The 17,878-nt window shown below is 37.2% G+C and overlaps 1 protein-coding gene across 12 annotated transcripts in view; it reads left to right on the forward strand.

Moving 5' to 3' along the window:
- The window catches only part of Abi3bp (ABI family member 3 binding protein), a 210,431-nt gene that overhangs the window by 152,834 nt on the left and 39,719 nt on the right, over positions 1-17,878 (forward strand). For 4 of the 12 annotated variants that reach the window (XM_021634091.2, XM_060370559.1, XM_060370562.1 and 1 more), the window contains 11 exons: positions 515-589; positions 1,423-1,479; positions 2,157-2,228; positions 2,726-2,773; positions 3,484-3,549; positions 6,026-6,100; positions 9,132-9,206; positions 11,700-11,759; positions 13,721-13,768; positions 14,582-14,662; positions 16,474-16,551. In XM_021634091.2, the coding sequence (XP_021489766.1) occupies positions 515-589; positions 1,423-1,479; positions 2,157-2,228; positions 2,726-2,773; positions 3,484-3,549; positions 6,026-6,100; positions 9,132-9,206; positions 11,700-11,759; positions 13,721-13,768; positions 14,582-14,662; positions 16,474-16,551 (735 nt within the window). The remainder of the gene's footprint in view (positions 1-514; positions 590-1,422; positions 1,480-2,156; positions 2,229-2,725; positions 2,774-3,483; positions 3,550-6,025; positions 6,101-9,131; positions 9,207-11,699; positions 11,760-13,720; positions 13,769-14,581; positions 14,663-16,473; positions 16,552-17,878) is intronic. The other 8 variants (XM_060370564.1, XM_060370565.1, XM_060370566.1 and 5 more) reach the window with 6 other exon arrangements.

Genomic DNA, 17,878 nt, shown 5'->3' on the forward strand with positions numbered 1-17,878 from the left:
CCCAACTCCTCCATAGTACTCCCTGCACTCTGCCTAAAGTTTGATTTTTCAAGACAGGGTTTCTCTGTGTAGCCTTTGCTATCCTGGACTTGCTTAGTAGGCCAGGCTGACCTCAAACTCAGATATCTGCCAGCCTCTACATCTCACAGGCATGGCTCATGTTCCTAGGCAAACACTTAGTGATACACAGTAACAAATGAATAGTTTCTTTCCAAGGAGAATGCTTCAAACCAGGAGTCAGAAATCCTAGTTTGTGAAGGGTTAGCTAGAAAAATTTCAGAATTTGCAGGCTATTCAGTCTTCATCAGCACTGCTTACACATACATTGTAGGTAAGCGTGCAACAAGGTTAGTGTGCAAACAGGCCCTGAATCACTTTGGTCCATGCCCCAATAAGACTTTGAGTTTCATACCATTTTCACATTTCACATGGCATAAATATTGGTCTTTTTTTTTCCATCACCTAAAACCTTTTAAAAAATATTCACAAGCTAACTTAAGTCTTCTTGTTCCAGCCCCCACTGAACTGCAAACTCTTGTTTTGAAACCAGTGACTTCACCAAGCCTAGAAATTACAGAAGGGCAATCTGGTAAATTGCTTGATTTATCTGTCTGGTTGTACTAAGAGCTTCAAAAACATACCATAATCCCTCAGTGTTATGTGTTCCAATATAAAGGTCCCTCTTTCCATGGGTATGTGTTAATGTTAAATTAGCAATGCTTTATCTCCTATTTTCCATTTTATACAAAATATCAACATTGGCTTCAGTGAGTTTGCTTTATATCTTTTGGAGCATGATCATATAACTGATTAAGCAGTCAGGGAAACCTCTGGGGTCTGATTATACTTCTTAATTTCATCCACAGTTATAAACATGTTGTTCCATTAAATAGTAAGCTAAATGTGTGCTCATCCACCTGGAAGAAGGCTAGTTCCTTAGTAACAATTGAAATGAGAAAATTCTTTTAATAAAGATTCTTTTAAGTTCCTTAAATATAGAGAAACTTTTAAAGTATACTCTCTTTCAAATTATAAAGAAAATTTAAATTTTGTTTAGCAATCAATATTAGGAATATTGCTGCTGTTATCTAAAGCTTAGTGTTGAAATTTTGAATTCCATTTTTTAGCATAGGATTATAATTTCTTCTTCGTATCTTTTAATTAGATGAGTTGATGGTTTGGTACTTCTGTGGAAGATTTAAGGTGTGTTTATTGATGGTAGCCAAAACAGTTATCATGTTGTGGATTCACCTCGTTATGAGGGCTTCCTTTCGTGCTCTTGTTAATGTAATGGCTTTTATCAGAACCAGGCAACCGGAACATGTGCCACGGATCCAACCCGCTCCCAGATAGTTTGTTTGATTTGCCTAATATTTACCACAACATATCCTTGACCAGTTATTCCATTGTTTCCTTTGCTAGTTTCTGATGACCTGGAATTGGTTACACTTAGTACTGAGTCACCATGGAAGACAATAGGTAAAAATGTCCCCAATGGGAAGTCAAGAATATGTGCTTTTCCATCTCATTGCAAAATGCATATGCATCCTCGGATGTTGTCATGCTTTGTGACATTTCATAGCCACCTGCTTCTTGTGTCTTCTCTGTGCCTATCCAGTGGATCTTGAGAGCTATCATGCATTTAGTAACTCTTGCCAGCTATATTACAGTGTAATACAAGTTAAATAGTTCCCCTAGTTTTCGCTCAGTTAATGAAATTTGCAATTTTAAAATTCTGATTTTTCTTTATATATATATATACACATGAATCTGTACATACGTGTACATGTAACTTATCATTTTCATATCCTCATAGGCTTTGTCTTTATGTTTCCAAACATCTGTAACTTTTTTCTTACTAAAATATTTATGCAAAATATGTAAGGAAGTAAAATTACCTACTGTAATCTAGGTAATAATTGCAGTAATGGGCCCAGATAATCATTTGTTTGTTTGTTTGTTTGTTTGTGTGTGTGTGTATCTGTCTATTTTTGTTTCCCATACAAAAAGCTCCCTTACTTGGCTTCATTTTTACTCTACTAAATGGCAACAATTTTCATAATATCTAAGCTGTGTTTCCAATAAAATTCAGGGTTCCATGAAAAACTGCTTTACGCTGCCCACCACTAACCAGCCATTTCGTGTTTCTTCCCCAGCACCCGCTGAAACAGACTATGTAGATACTACCACCAAAGACCCTTTCAGGCCAGAGGAGCCAAGGACAGAAGGTGGTAAAGGTTTTCATGCTATGATTCACTTTTTCTGCTTTTTGAGCTATAACACTTGATTGAAAAGATTTGAAGAGCTATACTTCTGACCTACGTGCCAAACCGTCTACATCTCTTACTGAGGATCAGCCTGGAGAGTTACATTTATTCTGCGTGTGCTTTAGAAATTAGCTATATGCATCAGCAGCTCTAATGCTCTGAGATTCTTAAAATTAACACAATAGTTGACACTCTCTGGGAAAAAAAATATGTCCTATTTATCTGATAGTATCTGAAGAGCGAGGCATAATAACATTTTAAAGCCAGATGTTGACAAAGTATGAATATTAGAGGTTTAATACTCTAGGACTTCTTCCCTTTGTCCCATCTAAAATTCATTGTCCTGTCCGTTAAATTACCGCATAAATTCTTGAGACTGAGGTTGCAAATACTGGAGAAACACTTGCAGAGATGAGCATCTTACAGTTTCTAAATCCATTCTCCTTTTTTTGATACAGTTGTGCAGTCTCTTACACATGTGTCTGAGCTTCCTGAGACCATGCTAGGTAATGACATCTCAGCAGAACAGCAGTGTTCTCTGTCTTCACTGCATCATCCCGAGAGTCTCAGGACCATCCTTCTTGTAAATCCATGTGGCATTTTCTTTCGCTGTTGTTGAATTTTCTTCCTTAGGTGCTTCTATTCATAATCATTGCCCAAAAGTGGCTTTTTAGTTAATATCTTGATCTCTTATTATTCTGTGTTAGGCAAACTGTGCAATATAAAATATAGCATTTTTCCTAATATTGTGGTCACTGCCTGCTAGGTACTGTTTCACTGAAGATCATGATCCATTCATACTTCCTGACCTAGTGATGTACTTTCCATTAACAGTCTTTTCATCATGTTGGCGTAACATGTTTGTCTCTCTGTTATTTGTCATCCAAGTCAAAGTCTATACTTCTTAACTGGCATGTGCTATAATTTTAAAGTTACCTTTGTCCTTCATAGTTCTTATTGAATATGTCATTTAAGCATTGTGGGGGACGTGGAGATATTAGAAGTAATGATATTGCTTGTCTCAGAAGTATTTTGCAACCTGACATCTATACTTTGTAAATGGAATGAGTTGTGAAGAAGTATAGGAATGCTGATTTCCTGCAGTTTAGCCATTTTCTTAATTTTGACATCTGTTCGTAACCATCCTGACTGTTGTCTGTAATCTGAGTGTGCCTAGCACTGTAGTAACCCCGCAAATTTCCTTCGGTTGCCATAGAAACATCAACTCTGCCTTCCCAAACTATAATCCTACCCAGACCAGATGAGCCTCAGACTGAACCTGGTAAATACACTTTCTTGTTTGCATTTCGCATATGAGGTGAGTGTTTGCAAAATGACACCATGACCCGTGCATGAGAAGCCCCGACTCCTGCCCTTCTCCGGCGTTGATGGGTGAGCCCGCTTTTCTGACGTAGCACCTCTCTGTCTGTCTGCTGTCACCAATCTGTCTCTCAAATGGTAATGTGAAAACTTTTAACATGATGTTGAAAATACCCTCAACCTCGCTTTAAATATTTTAGCTCAGGAAACAGGAATGTTTAGGAGGAAAAGTATACACATTCTATTCTATTTTAAAGTATATGTGAATTTATTTGGATTCCTACGCTGTGCTGACTAGCTTTATAACTGTGAAGTCTTTTGAGGTTGCTTACTTGTGTTTGAAATTATACAATACTGACAGAAAGAGATTTTGCTGTATAATGTGCATAATATGGTCAGTCCGCTTGTCTTCATTCAGGGGCCTCACTACTGTCTGCTCCTTCTTTCAATAGGCTGGAGTCTCACTCTACACTCCCTCCTGATATTTGAGAAACTGCAATTAAGCTACTAGCCATAAAGTTTTCCCTGAGAGTGGAGTTTGATCCTGATGAAAACAAGTCACCTTCATGGATAGTAGAATTTCTGCAGTGCCCACAGTTTTCTTTGGAATAGGATTTAGCCATAAATAGGCCCAAGTGTCTGGTGTCTGCTTTGGTTGTCACTAAACCATTTTAACCCAGGTGTGGTGTTCATGTCTGTATCCTAGCATTCTGTGAGGCTGAAACAGGAAGACTGCTATGAGTTCAGCCAGCCTGGGCTACATAGTTAGATACTCATCCCCCTTTCCCCCAAACACTGTTTTATATGGTTCTGTTTCCAGGAGACATAGAATATTAATTTTGATGACTATATTCTAAAACACTTATTAAATAATGTTGCCTAATAAATGATATAGTTTAACTTTTAGCCAAAGTCTACATTGACTACATGAATGAAATGTATTTCATGTCAGTTACAACTACCATTGCCAAAAAATCTTTCAAAAGCCTATTAACATATTATTGAGCGTCTAATTGTATATATTACCTGCAATTTTGTTGTTGTTTTTGTTTTATGAGAACAAGGGCTTGCTGTGTAGGCCACACTCATCCAGAACGCGTGATCCTGTTGCCTCATCCTTCCTAGCACTGAGATCACCAGACGGATTTCCTATGTCTAGCCAACTGTCACAGATTGCATTTCCTGGAATTGCTTCTTAACATGCCTTCGTCTTCACATGGTCTTCTGTGCCCTGGGAGAGCAAATAGCACATTAATTAGGATCTCAGCAATAAAGGGGGATGACCCATGATATCACTAATAAGCTCAAATCATTAATTTAAGGATAAGAACACTTGTTAAACATCATATCAGTTTTGGTGGTAAATGTCCCTGTTGACCCTGACTAACAAATGGTGGTCTAAACCACTAAGTTATTAAGCCAAAGTAACCTCCTGTGTATCTTGGTATTTGTCTCTTTACAGGCCAGAGAACTGCACTGAAATATAATCTACTTTATATATTGTAGATTATCTTGCATATTATTGTCAGGAAGAAGCCAGCCTGGAGCCCACCATGCAAACTCACGTACACTCCCAGTATCTAACAACTAATTTTTAGTGACTGTTCCTTAAAGGTTCTTAAACTAAATAATATTAACTCCATTTTGTTTTTTCTTACCCAACTTCCAATGCCAAATAATTTTTATTTTCAGCATGCTTTTTCTCAAGAGCCGCATGATACTGGGGATACCATTCTCTGTGTTCTGATCTTTATCATTTTAGTTCTACTGAAGGCAGCGTTCTCAGAGGCTGTGGCCCCGGACCTGACAATTCCTTTCCTTCGTTGGGATACATTTTTAATTTTTTCACTGAAGAAAACAGTTGCTTTTTATACCAATTGCTCTAGAGCCTTCAATAGAGTTTCTCCAGTGAAGGAACAATGCTCTGTAGAGAAGTCTCCTTGACACTCAATTTTTCTTCCCCAATATAGCCAATATAATTGTGCTTTGCTTAGTAATGGTAATTATTTCCATTAGACTTGCTACTTAAATCATTCTATATGAATTTTTATCATAGTAATTTCTTTATTTTGAAAAGATGTGTTTGTATTTAAAGAATACATCTGCATATTCCTGACGACATGTGGCTTAGTAATGAGGTGACTTTGTTACTGTGTGCTTTGTTTTTTTAACCTATTTTAAAAGTGTTTGAAGTAGATATTTCAAAATTTCCAACAGTTTTCTTTAGCAAGCTGAATATTTGAGGGGTGTTTAATCTACCTCTTTTATCCTATGACTGTAATCTCCCTCTTCTTGGCAGCTCTCTAGGGATTTTGACAGCAATTATTTGCTTTATTTATCTTCAGTCGCCCTGCAAATACTTTTGGGCTTCTGGAAAATGTTATAGTTCTTGGAAGGGTCAAGGGCTCCCAAGCTGTGAACCTGTGTCTTTCTTCTAGCTCCCAGGCAAACACCCGGCATATCTCCCAGGCTCAGAACAACACCACGCCCAAGAACCTCAGCAAAACTGCCAGGTAACTGCAAAGCTTATTCTTTAATGTCTAAAACTTGAGGTTGGTGATTTACTTTCTCAGTTCTACCAAAATGAGTTTTTAGCCATCTTCAAATAAGGCTCCCTTTCTTTGGTAACCTGAAGTATTTGCATTTATTTCTGGACTTCATCAGAAAGCACATCACTGGGAGAGCTGAATCTACAAAGCTTCCCTAACATCTTATTGTTTCAGATGGGGATGGCCAATAATAGGTTTTCTTGGAAGAACCGCTTACTCCCCTTTCCCTACAATTTTAGGCTACCTTCCAGGCCTTTCTCCCATCCCATAATGTGCTCCTACCCCCCTCCCAATCACACAACTTAAATGAACACCAATCCGAGTACTGCTTCTAGAAATTACCCTAGGTCCACCTGCACACGAAACCAGGAAAGGAATGCTACTCTCACTAATGGTACAGAAGTGGGAACAAAATAGTTACTATATTAGTTCACCATATTAGTACACCAAATAGAGTAAACCTATTGGTCTTGGTCCAGGTGGTAGTTCTTGAATCCTACCAGGAATAATTTAAATGATTTCAGATTTTCTGTTGTTATTTTAGGTATGACCACTAAAATTTGATTCTGTTTATTATTTTTCTAGAAAAAATGATGTAAAAATATTCTGTTTTATTTTTCACTAATAATTAAAAATCTGTCATACTTTGTATATAATCAAATCTGTTCATATTAATTAACAAATTTTATTGTGACAATAATATTTTGAGGTGTAAATATATAAAGGTACAAATGCAAAATTCAGCAAAGAATTAGAAATTTTAAATCACAACAAATTATTAGAGTATGGAGATATGTGGAGTCCTGGTAAAATGCTTAAAGAGTAATTAAGAAATAATTAGTGAATAAATACAGGGCTAAAATGTGTCAAAATATTTTGAATAACTAATAAATCAGATGTTACATTTGTTGGTTAAAAGTAATAAGCTAGATATAAAAATTGAATAGTTGCTAACATTACATGACAAAGAGCTGACATGTTTTTATTCAACATATAAGAAGGACAAGAATAACAGGGAAAAATGGAAATTTTAAAACAAGAAAATGATAAAAGACAAAGCAAGAAATGCTAGGAGTCCAGATTCCCAGACTATAAATTCCTTCATACAAAGTTAACTGAAGGGATATAAACTACTATGAAAGATTTGATGATGATTTTTATCTTTTTGAAGAAAACTTTGTACTTAATAAATTTCAGTGCAGTAAATTAGGTTCCTCATATAATTTTCTATTATTGAGCCACAAATTTTAGATTTGTTTACTTTTAAATTAGCTTTTCAGTCAACACAAGATTATAAGCTCAGAATGAAGAGAACTAACCCAGTTCACTCCATGCTAACTCTGGAAGATTGGAGGGCCGGCAAACTACTTAGCTTTGTTCCAACTGAGGCAGCTCTGGTCCACATCCATTGTCTTCGTCAGTGAACAGCATCTGCAACCCAAATGCTTCTGACATCTTCAGTGGTATTTAGTAAGGGAAAATAAAAATGAATATCAAAATGTGTAGTAATGATCTTGTTTTGTTTCTGAGACAGGGTTTCTCTGTGTAGCTCTGGCTGTCCTGAATTTGCTTTGTAGACTAGGCTGGCCTTGAACTCACAGAGATATGCCTGCCTCTGCCTCTTGAGTGCTGGCAGTATAGGTGAGCACCACCATGCCAGGCTCTAATGATGTTTTTTAAGTGATGCAAGTTAGATCTTTTCCTTTCAAAATGAGGATATGATCCCAAAAAAAAAAAAAAAACAGATCCAAATAATACATTAGATTTTTATAGCCTTTCAAGGATGTGTGCATGTGCACATAAGTATCATAAACTATTGTTCTATTAAGTGCTTATTTAATTTGTGTGGGATGGTATCTGCATGCATGCATCTTCATGTGTGTATGTGCGTGCCACTACACAAGTGTGAAAGTCAGAGGAAAATGTTAGGAACTTGTTCATTTCAAACATGTTAGTGGTGTCAGGACTCTTTTACGTACCAAGCCACCTTGTTAACCTCATAAAATGTTAGAAAAATAAACCTTCAGATCCTAGTTTCTCCTCCATTGCCTTTGAATCTCATAAACTTGAAGGGGCCATCTGCATGAGTTTACATTCTGTATGCTCAGCTAACCACACATCAGCTAACACTCAGTGTATCTCAATGCACAGCACAATGTTTGTCCACCCCTGTTTTTCAGTATAAAATTTTCTAATAGGTTAGGCTATCTTTCTAGCTCTTTTAGAGTATCTCTATGAATTACATTATAAAATTCAAATTTGTATTTGGTTCTTCAGGATAAAATAGGACTTAAAGTTTGAAACAAATAATCAACAATATTTTATAAGCTGATAAGGCAAATGAAGTTCTGTGTTTGTAGGTAATAATGACCCGAAATTATTTTTATACTTAGAGATCTCACCACAATCATCAAAAGTTTGGGTATTACTGGTCTTATAGAAGTAAATATAGTTTTAAAAAATAGAAGTAAATAATAGTTTTGGTTCTCCCGCTTGCCCTTTAGGACAGTTTTTTTTTTTTTCTGACTAATAATAAGGAGCAAAGTAACATCTTTCCCAAAGAACGGGGGTGTTGGATCTGAGCACAGTGATCCTCTCTGGCCCTTGGTGTCTGCTGCAACTCTCAGCTCTAGTACTTAACCTGACCCCAGTCATCAACCCAAGTCAAGCAAGCACATGCAGAAAAAAAAATGAAGCCCTATCCTAACTTATTCCTGTCTTCTCTGACATGAAGCTTAAAATCAAACAAAAACCTCTTTATCAAAATAATTTGTCAAATGTTGTGATTTCTCAGACTTCATTTTCCAACACTGAGGAATTTTCGTTGGCTTTCTACCTGTTCTATTTCTAGAGCTTATGTTCTCTTTCTGTCTCTGTGTTGCCGCTGCCTTGTTTTTATTACAGTTCAAGCTTTATTCCCTGTAAGACCTGATGTGTTGGCATGACTAAGAAACAAGAAACCATAATGACTCATGATCTGAGTTCTCTCTTTCAGTTCCTAAGGAACCCCAGCATACTCCTTCAAAACCCAAAATGCCACCAAGCCCCGAAGTGGCAGACACTACACCTGGTAAATATCTTATTTTGTATTTAAGCTGAGTGGACCTTGCTGTCCCACACAGATGCACTGAAATATGAGAGCTGAGGTGTGTGTGATTGATTCAATTGTACCTCTATTGTGCAGTCTGGTGGCTTTTATTTTTATAGGTGCCGCAAGAATTCTAGTTGCACATGTAGGAGAACTGTTATTACCATAAAGAGATAGAGAATTATGCCAAGAATGGAATGTTTTTTCTAGAACCAAAATTTGTTGTTGTTTTTCTTATTGGTGGGTCTTGTTGAGGTTGTTGGATTTGAATAACTTTATAGGTAGAGAAGAGGGAACTCATGGAAAGAGAAATATGAGCTAATGATAGAACTATAGGATAAACTGGCTGAATATCTGTCAAGAGTAGAGCATTTGGCTGGCATGCCGATGGCCCTAGGTTCAGTCCCCAATACTGAAAAAAAAAAAGTTATATACTTTTATCTCAGTGTTTGGGAGCTGGAGCCAAAAGAATCAGAAATTCTAAGTCAGTCTCACCTACATGGAACCCTGTGTCAAAAACCCTAAAAACGAACTAATTAGGATAGGAATAAATAATTGAAGCTAAATGCCTCATCAAGATGGAAGGGGGTGGCCAGTAGCACGAGGACGAGGAAAGCCGAGGCAGTATTCTCCAAAGGGGTGGGAGTCAAGGCCACTGTCATTCAAGCTGTAAAGCTACCAAGATAGAACAGAGAAATAGGGAATTTTGAGGCAAAAAGCCCACAGAGTTTACCTGTTTTGCCTTCTAAGAGAGGTAATCTGATTACAGCTCATGGGCAGAATAAATCTTCTTATAGACTATATTCTATCCGCTTTCTCAAACAGTGTCTTGATTTTTCTCAATGAACTCTAGAGAAGCATTCATACATGGGCACTTTATTTTGTCCTACCTGACATTGCCTATCCAGAAGTGCCTTTTGATAGTTGAATTTTCTTTAGAGTGATCCATTTACCTAAAAATGTCGTTAGCATAATTGATTAGGCAGTTGATATTAATGAAAATTGGTTAACATAATTATATATAGTAACGATAGGCTAAAGGTAAATAAAAGGAAATCAAAACTGCCTTCCCAAATAAATTATCATCATGATTTATGTTGATGAGATGCCCTCAGCGTGGAGGACAGATTTTAGGGATTCTAATCTAATGAGGTTTAATATGCCGATGAAAGCCACAAAAGGGAGAAATTCTGACTTGCTTAGAGTAGCAGTGGGTCGTGTAGGAACATGATTCATAGTCCTTTTCTGGGAATCATTCAACTGCTATATGTTCTGCTGATCTTGCCTGTACTAGAAAGTTTGCTCTGTAGTTTATTAAATCACCACTTCATACTAACGAGGAAAGAGCCAGCATTAGCAGCTGGAATCCACATTAGCCTTACTCTGTAGGGAGCTGAAGCAGCAACAGCAGCAGCAAATGCGTTTACAGTGTGGCCCGTTTGTTAGTAACCTTCCTTACTTTCCTTCTCTAATCCCAGCTCTTCTGTGTCAAGCCTAGTACTGTAGTTAATAGGCATTTATAAACTGCATTCTTCTTAGCATCATCATGGCCTTTGCAGAGCCATGAAGAAAGTAGGCCTAAGCAGGGCCTCCCTATATGGGCACCCTGTCCTTGGTTAAGATTTTGGCTTAGAGATCTGATATGAGTGGCAGGAAATCACTCTTGTATTTTTTCCCCAGTAAGAAGACAGTCAGCGGCCAATCTGTTTCATTTTGTTAACAAAAAAACAAATATTTAAACACTATTGCATGTCTAATGTGAGTTGGCCTATTGTTTAGCTAAAATTATCTTAATATTCTCATATGCCATGTATGAATAACACGATAAATAAGCCATGTCACTAGGAAAGGCAGAAGTTGGCAGTAGCCTGTGCTTGTCTAGCATTTATTCTGTACTGATCATAGTCATACATTTCACACACAGCCTCCTCGAATGGCTAGCCAGTTCCATTTGCTTTATTGTCTTTCTATGTTTTAAAGTGTCGCTTGCAATGAAGTTTTGTCCCCCTTGTAGGTACTCAAGATTTTTGTTTTTCATCTTAGTCTGTGACCCATTTATTCACTTATCTAATGTAATATATTTTCTATTGCTATCTGAATTTTAGTATCAAATGGCAGCTACCACTTCAGCTCAAAAAGTTTCTTTTTGAAAGCTTTGAAACAACCTACAAGAAGCCTACCTCCATGTCTATCGTACTATTTTCTCTTTGTTCTCTCTCTTTCTATCTTTCTCTTTTTTCTCTCTCTCTTTGTCTCTCTCTCTCTCTCTCTCTAAGGGTGGCTTCAGTATGAACTGTGACCATCTGTTTACTGTGGTCCCTCCTCTAGGAAGTCGTAGTTTCCATTTTGAAAGGATAATCATTCTTCCTAAGCTCTGCTCTTTAGCCTTTTCATTCTTCATGCTTTAGAGATCTTATACCTAATGTTTATGTTCACTATGGTAGTATACAATGTTTTATAATCTTTTTCTTTCAGTTCCAAAAGGTGAACAACTTTCCCATAAAGCAGACCTCGAGGTCTCTCACAGTGAAACTGGTAAAAATATTTGCTTTTTCTTAGGTAGAAAGTGTATTTATATTTTAAAAGTCCTGGTATAAATTACATGTATATGCCATGATACAGAAAAGTATAGTTATGAAATATGTTTTCTTGGAGAAAGTTCAATCATATAATCATTTAAAGTTTTTTCCTGGTTAAATATAAGTAGGCTAACAAAATAGGTTTATTTGCCTTGGAAATGTTTTTACTGAAGAGGAGACCCTGCTAAAATTAGCTGAGGTTTTTACACTCTTCTGTAGGTTTTTTTGTGTGTGTGTGTGTAGTTTTTTTTTATGTTTTAAAATGGTTGCCTGTTTATGTTTTCCTCAAATTGTACCAGTTTACATTCCCATCAGCAGTGGAGGAGGGTTCCCCTTTCTCCACAACCTCTCCAGCATGTGTTATCGCTTGAGTTTTTCATCTTGGCCATTCTGATGGGTGTAAGGTGATATCTCAGGGTTGTTTTGATTTGCATTTCCCTGATGGCTAATGAGGATGAACATTTCTTTAAGTGTTTTTCTGCCATTCGATATTCCTCTGTCGAGAATTCTCTGTTTAGCTCTGTTCCCCATTTTTTAATTGGATTACTTGGATTGCTGCTTTTCAGCTTCTTTAGTTCTTTGTATATACTGGATATTAGTCCTCTGTCAGATAAAGGGTTAGTGAAGATTCTTTCCCAATCTGTAGGCAGTCGTTTTGTTTTGATGACGGTATCCTTTGCTTTACAGAAACTTTTCAGTTTCATGAGGTCCCATTTATTGATTGTTGCTCTTAGAGCCTGTGCTGTTGGTGTTCTGTTCAGGAAGTTGTCTCCTGTGCCAATCCAGTGCTAGGTATATACCCAAAGTTTGTTCAAGTACAAAAAAAGGACACTTGCTCAACCATGTTTATAGCAGCTCTATTTGTAATAGCCAGAACCTGGAAACAACCCAGATGTCCATCAACGGTGGAATAGGTACAGAAATTGTGGTATTTTTATACAATGGAATACTACTCAGCAATCAAAAAGGAGGAAATCATGAAATTTGCAGGCAAATTGTGGGATCTAGAAAAGATCATTCTGAGTGAAATATCCCAGAAGGAGAAAGACAAACATGGGATATACATACTCACTTATATAGACCTATAAGATATGATAAACATAATGAAATCTATACACCTAAAAAAGATAATCAATTGAGCGGACATGGGGTAAGATGATCATTTAGAAGGACAGATGGGATGTGCATTGAACGTATGACAGGAGTCTACTGAGCGCATCTGAAAGACTCTAACTAGCAGTGTTTTCAAAGCAAAGACTCATGACCAAACCTTTGGCAGAGTACAGGGAATCATATGAAAGAAGGGGAGTTAGTATGATGGGGAAAGGATAGGAGCTCCACAAGGACCAAATATATCTGGGCACAGGGTCTTTTCTGAGACTGACATTCAACCAAGGACCATGTATGGATATAACCTAGAACCTCCACTCAGATGTAGCCTGTGGTAGCTCAGTAACCAATTGGTTTCCCAAAGTGAGGGGAACAAGTACTATTTCTAACAGGAACTCAATGACTGGCTCTTTGGTCTCCCCACCCCCGAAGGGAGGAGCAGTCCTGTTAGGCCACAGAGGAGGGCTTTGCAGCCAGTCCTGAAGATACCTGATAAAACAGGATCAGATGAATGGGGAAGAGGTCCCCCCTATCAGTGGACTTGAAAAGGGGCACGGTGGAGATGAGGGAGGGAGGGAGGGTCTGGGAGGGAATGAGGGATCGGGACATGGCTGGGATACAGAGTTAATAAAATGTAACTGATAAAAAAATAAAAAAAAAATAAAAGAAAGTTGCCTAACCATTGACACGGTTTGAAAAATAAAATAAAATAAAATAAAATAAAATAAAATAACTATATCTAGAAAATAAATTATCTGACTATGTAGTAATTCTCATAAATGTTTCTTTGGTTTACTTTTGGCATAGTTCTGCCTCCTGTCACCTTTAGAGTTGAGCCACCAAAGACAACAATAGGTAATGGGTTTTGTTGTTGTGCTGTTGTTGTTTCCATATTAACCACCAGCTTGCTTACTTTCTTTGATGCCATCAAGGATATAGCAGTTCTTTCTCAAGTGATCTCTAACTGAAAAATTACCTCCTCTCGGTTCGTTTTATGATGTCATTGTCACCTTGGCCTCTGTTTCTAATAAAGAGAAGTACAGTTTCAGTTCTGAAAGGTTTTGCTTCAGAGACCAGCTCAGGAAGGCTCATTACCAGGCTTGCCCTTATCTACCTCATTATCTCTTCAACTCTGCTTTCCCTGCTCCCCATCTAGTTAATGATTTCTGCTGGTTAATGGTTCTCAGCTGTGATGCTGCAACATGTTAGTGTATGTCAAAGCTTGTCAGAAGATGCAAGAAGATAATATTGGTCAAAATATGAAAGCTGCCAGTGATTTTTTTTTTTTTTGTCTTATTAAAGCAGACTCAAAAAGCTAATCTGAACCATTTTGTAATCTTTTCTGCTTTGGGGTGATGGGTAGAGACAGAGCTATAACCAGAAAACCAGGAAGGTATCCAAAACACACTCCATCTTGGCCAGGTCTCCTATGCAGTGGGAGAACACAGGATATCATTTACTGGGCTTCCTGGTAGAAAACGGTTAAGAACCATTACAGAACTATTCCATTGTTTTTCTCCTGAGAGTCCTGGACACACTAACTTTCTTCTTCGCCATTCGGATGTTTTTCCTTTTGTATCTCAAATGAAGGCCTCTCCTGCCATACCACTCTGGTTCATTGCTGGCTTTGACTTAATAACTTGCCAACTTAGTACTTTTCTTTTGCAGCACCTTTAGAGACACGGGACATCCCTCTCATACCTGTGATTTCACCAAGACCTAGTCAAGAGGAGCTCCAAACTGTCCAGGGTAAATTGTATTATTTTGCTCCACAGGAGCTCATCATTTGAGGGTTGCCCTAAAAGTACCATGCTCGCTTTATTCAACTTTTACATTACAAGATTTTCCATATAAATAAGAAACTCTACAAGCATCTTGACAGTCAAGTTTCAAGTACAGTCAGCTCTCCTGAATCCAAACAGCTCTTTGAAAAGAATTTTCTGAAAGTGATCCGGTGTTTTTCCTGTCATCGTTCCTCAAATGGCATAATACAGTAACTGTTTTCGTAGCATTTTCGTCAGTTTATACTTCAACCATTCTAGAGAGGATTTAAGATATAATAAGAAACCCACAGAACTTATAGGTTACCTGCAGAGAGGCGATGGATTAGACAAGGAAGTGGTTGATATGACCTGTTGCTTTGAGGAATTCAACCTAAGTATGTCCCCAATTGTGGAAATGCATTTGCTGAGTCATGATTGAAAATAATGGGAAAGTCCACAGCTCATTTGTTTATGGCCTCTTCATTCCTTTCCTTATTGCATCCTGCAGCGTTGTTTCATTCAGTAGCTTTAGTTTCCTCTCTTTATCCCTTTTCAAGTAAATCTGTCAGTGTGTGTGTGAATGTGTATGTGTGCCTACACGTGCATATATGTGTTAAAGTAACAGCATATTTTTCAATGAGGTACATTTGGAAGAACACTTTAAGTGGAAAAAGCAGGTATACCCTAATGATTAACAACAAATAGCATTCTAGCCTCTGTCTACAAAGTCACTCATAAAATGGTAAAGTTAAAAGCACTTTACAAAAATTACCACTGAATATACTAATTATCTAATTTCTACTCCCCATTTTGTTTTGTTTATTTTCAATGCTTGTGTTTATTTTTTTTAAAGATTTATTTATTATGTATACAATTTTCTGCCTGTATGTACACCTACATGCCAGAAGAGGGCATCAGGTCACATTATAGATGGCCGTGAGCCACCATGTGGTTGCTGGGAACTGAACTCAGGACCTCTGGAAGAGCAGCCAGTGCTCTTAACCTCTGAGCCACCTCTCCAGCCCCTGCTTCTGGGTTTATTGAAGGACAAACCATCTTTGTCAGCCATCACAAATCTCTTCCTGAAAACTGAATAAAGAGAATAAACTAAGTCAAGTAAAAAGGGGGCAATATTACTACCACCAGCTATTTCCTTGATCTTTAAGGTGCCAGAGTAAACAATATAATCTATCTTGTCATTATGATGTAATAATTTCAGGATAACATGAAAGTAGCACTTGTTTTGCCAAGACAAACATGTCTAAATGTCAGTAAACATGCATTTTTATTTTGACAAATAGATAATAAAAGGATGTTTCTTCTATGGTTGAAATAAACATCTTTTCATGTGATCTATCTATTTTATATATATATATATATAACTTGTAGAATAGGAAAGAGACAAAAAGACAAGTGCATAGACGTTTAAGGTGTTTTCAAACCTTGGCTACATCCATGGATAGCAGTCTCATAAAACAGCTATCTTGGGCTTTTCACTCGATGGCTGGGCACTTGTCTAGCACATATGATGCCCCTGGGTTTGGTCCCCAGCACAATAAAACCAAAAATCAAAGCAAAAGGATCCTGAACTCAAAGGTGCCTTGGAAGTCCTTATAATAATCACTAAAATAATGACATAGGGCAACAAAGATAAGTCATTAACATATGCACTCGCTTTAAGTTAGTATAAAATAGATAGGGAGTAGCTTGAGCTATTTGTTGTTCTTTGCCTTGCACTTTGTTATGCTCATGGCGATGGCTCTTTAAAACAAGGCCTGTTACTCTGTTTTTCCTTAGAAGAAACAGACCAGTCTACCCAAGAGCTCTTCACAACCAAGATTCCACGAACGACTGAATTGCCAAAGACAACTCAGGGTAATGCTGTTTCTCCACTCTTGGAGGGAAATTTTCCCTTATTTTCCTTTAATCAAGAAACAAATCTTGCTTTCAGATGGTATTTCCTCACCAGAGTGAACTACTTAATTGATTTCATATTAATGATGAAGGACCTCAGGCAAATTGACTGTCATTTTTGTACACAGCTTCTTTTGCCGGTACTTCGAATGTGTTTGCAGGATGCTGATAATTAATCTTAAAACCCTTAGGACTTTTTCCTCCTTGATGAACCTTCATAAGCCTGATTTTCATATCTGATGACTAAGGAAAACCTTCTCCATCTTCCTTCTTTCTTTTCTCTTCCTCTCCTCTTTTCTTTCTTTTTTCCCTCTGTCATCTTCTCAGCACAAATAAAACCCATTGTTATTGTGAGCTGAGAAAAGCTAATAATAAGAAAAATCTTTTTTTAATTATTATTGAGTATGGTTAGATATTTAGGAATGTGTTCTTTGTGATGTTCTGTCTCTGGGGAAATGAACTCACCTGCACAACACTTAGTCTTCATTTTCTCAGTCTTTTTCATTAGTTTCTAACCTACTTGGGTTATAACCATTTTCTGGTTTCTAAGGCTGTTGCATTATTTTTGCTGCTGTTTGTATGATCTCTTTGGCTCATGTGTATTAAATGGCAGAAAGCCAAAGCAAATAAATCAGCAGCAAACTTTTTAAAGGATTTGGAAGACCTTTAACTCTGTTCTGTCCATTATCAATTCCAATTTGAGGGAGAACATTGACAGATAAAGGTCTAATTAATAGGAGCCTAGTAATTATATAGTAGTGTAATCCCAGCATCTGGGAGTGACATGAGAATTGTGAGTTCAAGGCCAGACTGGAAAAAAAAAAAAAAGGCAAAATAGATTTAAAAATTAAAGGAAGAAGGAAGGAAAGGAAGAAAGAAAAGTAATTAGTAACAGCAAGAAAAATGACAACAATAAGTAAGTGTAGCTTTAAGGAAGGCACTGTGTCAGCAGTGACAGCCTGAGCAATCATGACTAGGACGAGTGTGGTGCGACACTAGGGTCTCTGACTCTAAATCGTGTTTGTTTAGCTTAACATTTTAATTTTAAAATTTCCAATTCAAAGTTTATTTAGTTTGTATTTGTTAGGTTCTTATTTGTTTACAAATATGCAGAGAAATAAGAAGCACCACAGCAGCTTTCCTGTGCCCTCTTTCCCTGGCATTGGGTTTTTTGTTTGTTTCTTTGTTTGTTTGTTGTTTTGTTTTACAAATCACATTGCTATCTGGAATGGCAGCATCATCCTCACACTCAAACAATGCACCGCTTCAACAAAATTGTCTCAGAAGG

Source organism: Meriones unguiculatus, chromosome 17 (assembly GCF_030254825.1).
Source record: "Meriones unguiculatus strain TT.TT164.6M chromosome 17, Bangor_MerUng_6.1, whole genome shotgun sequence".
Classification (NCBI taxonomy): domain Eukaryota; kingdom Metazoa; phylum Chordata; class Mammalia; order Rodentia; family Muridae; genus Meriones; species Meriones unguiculatus.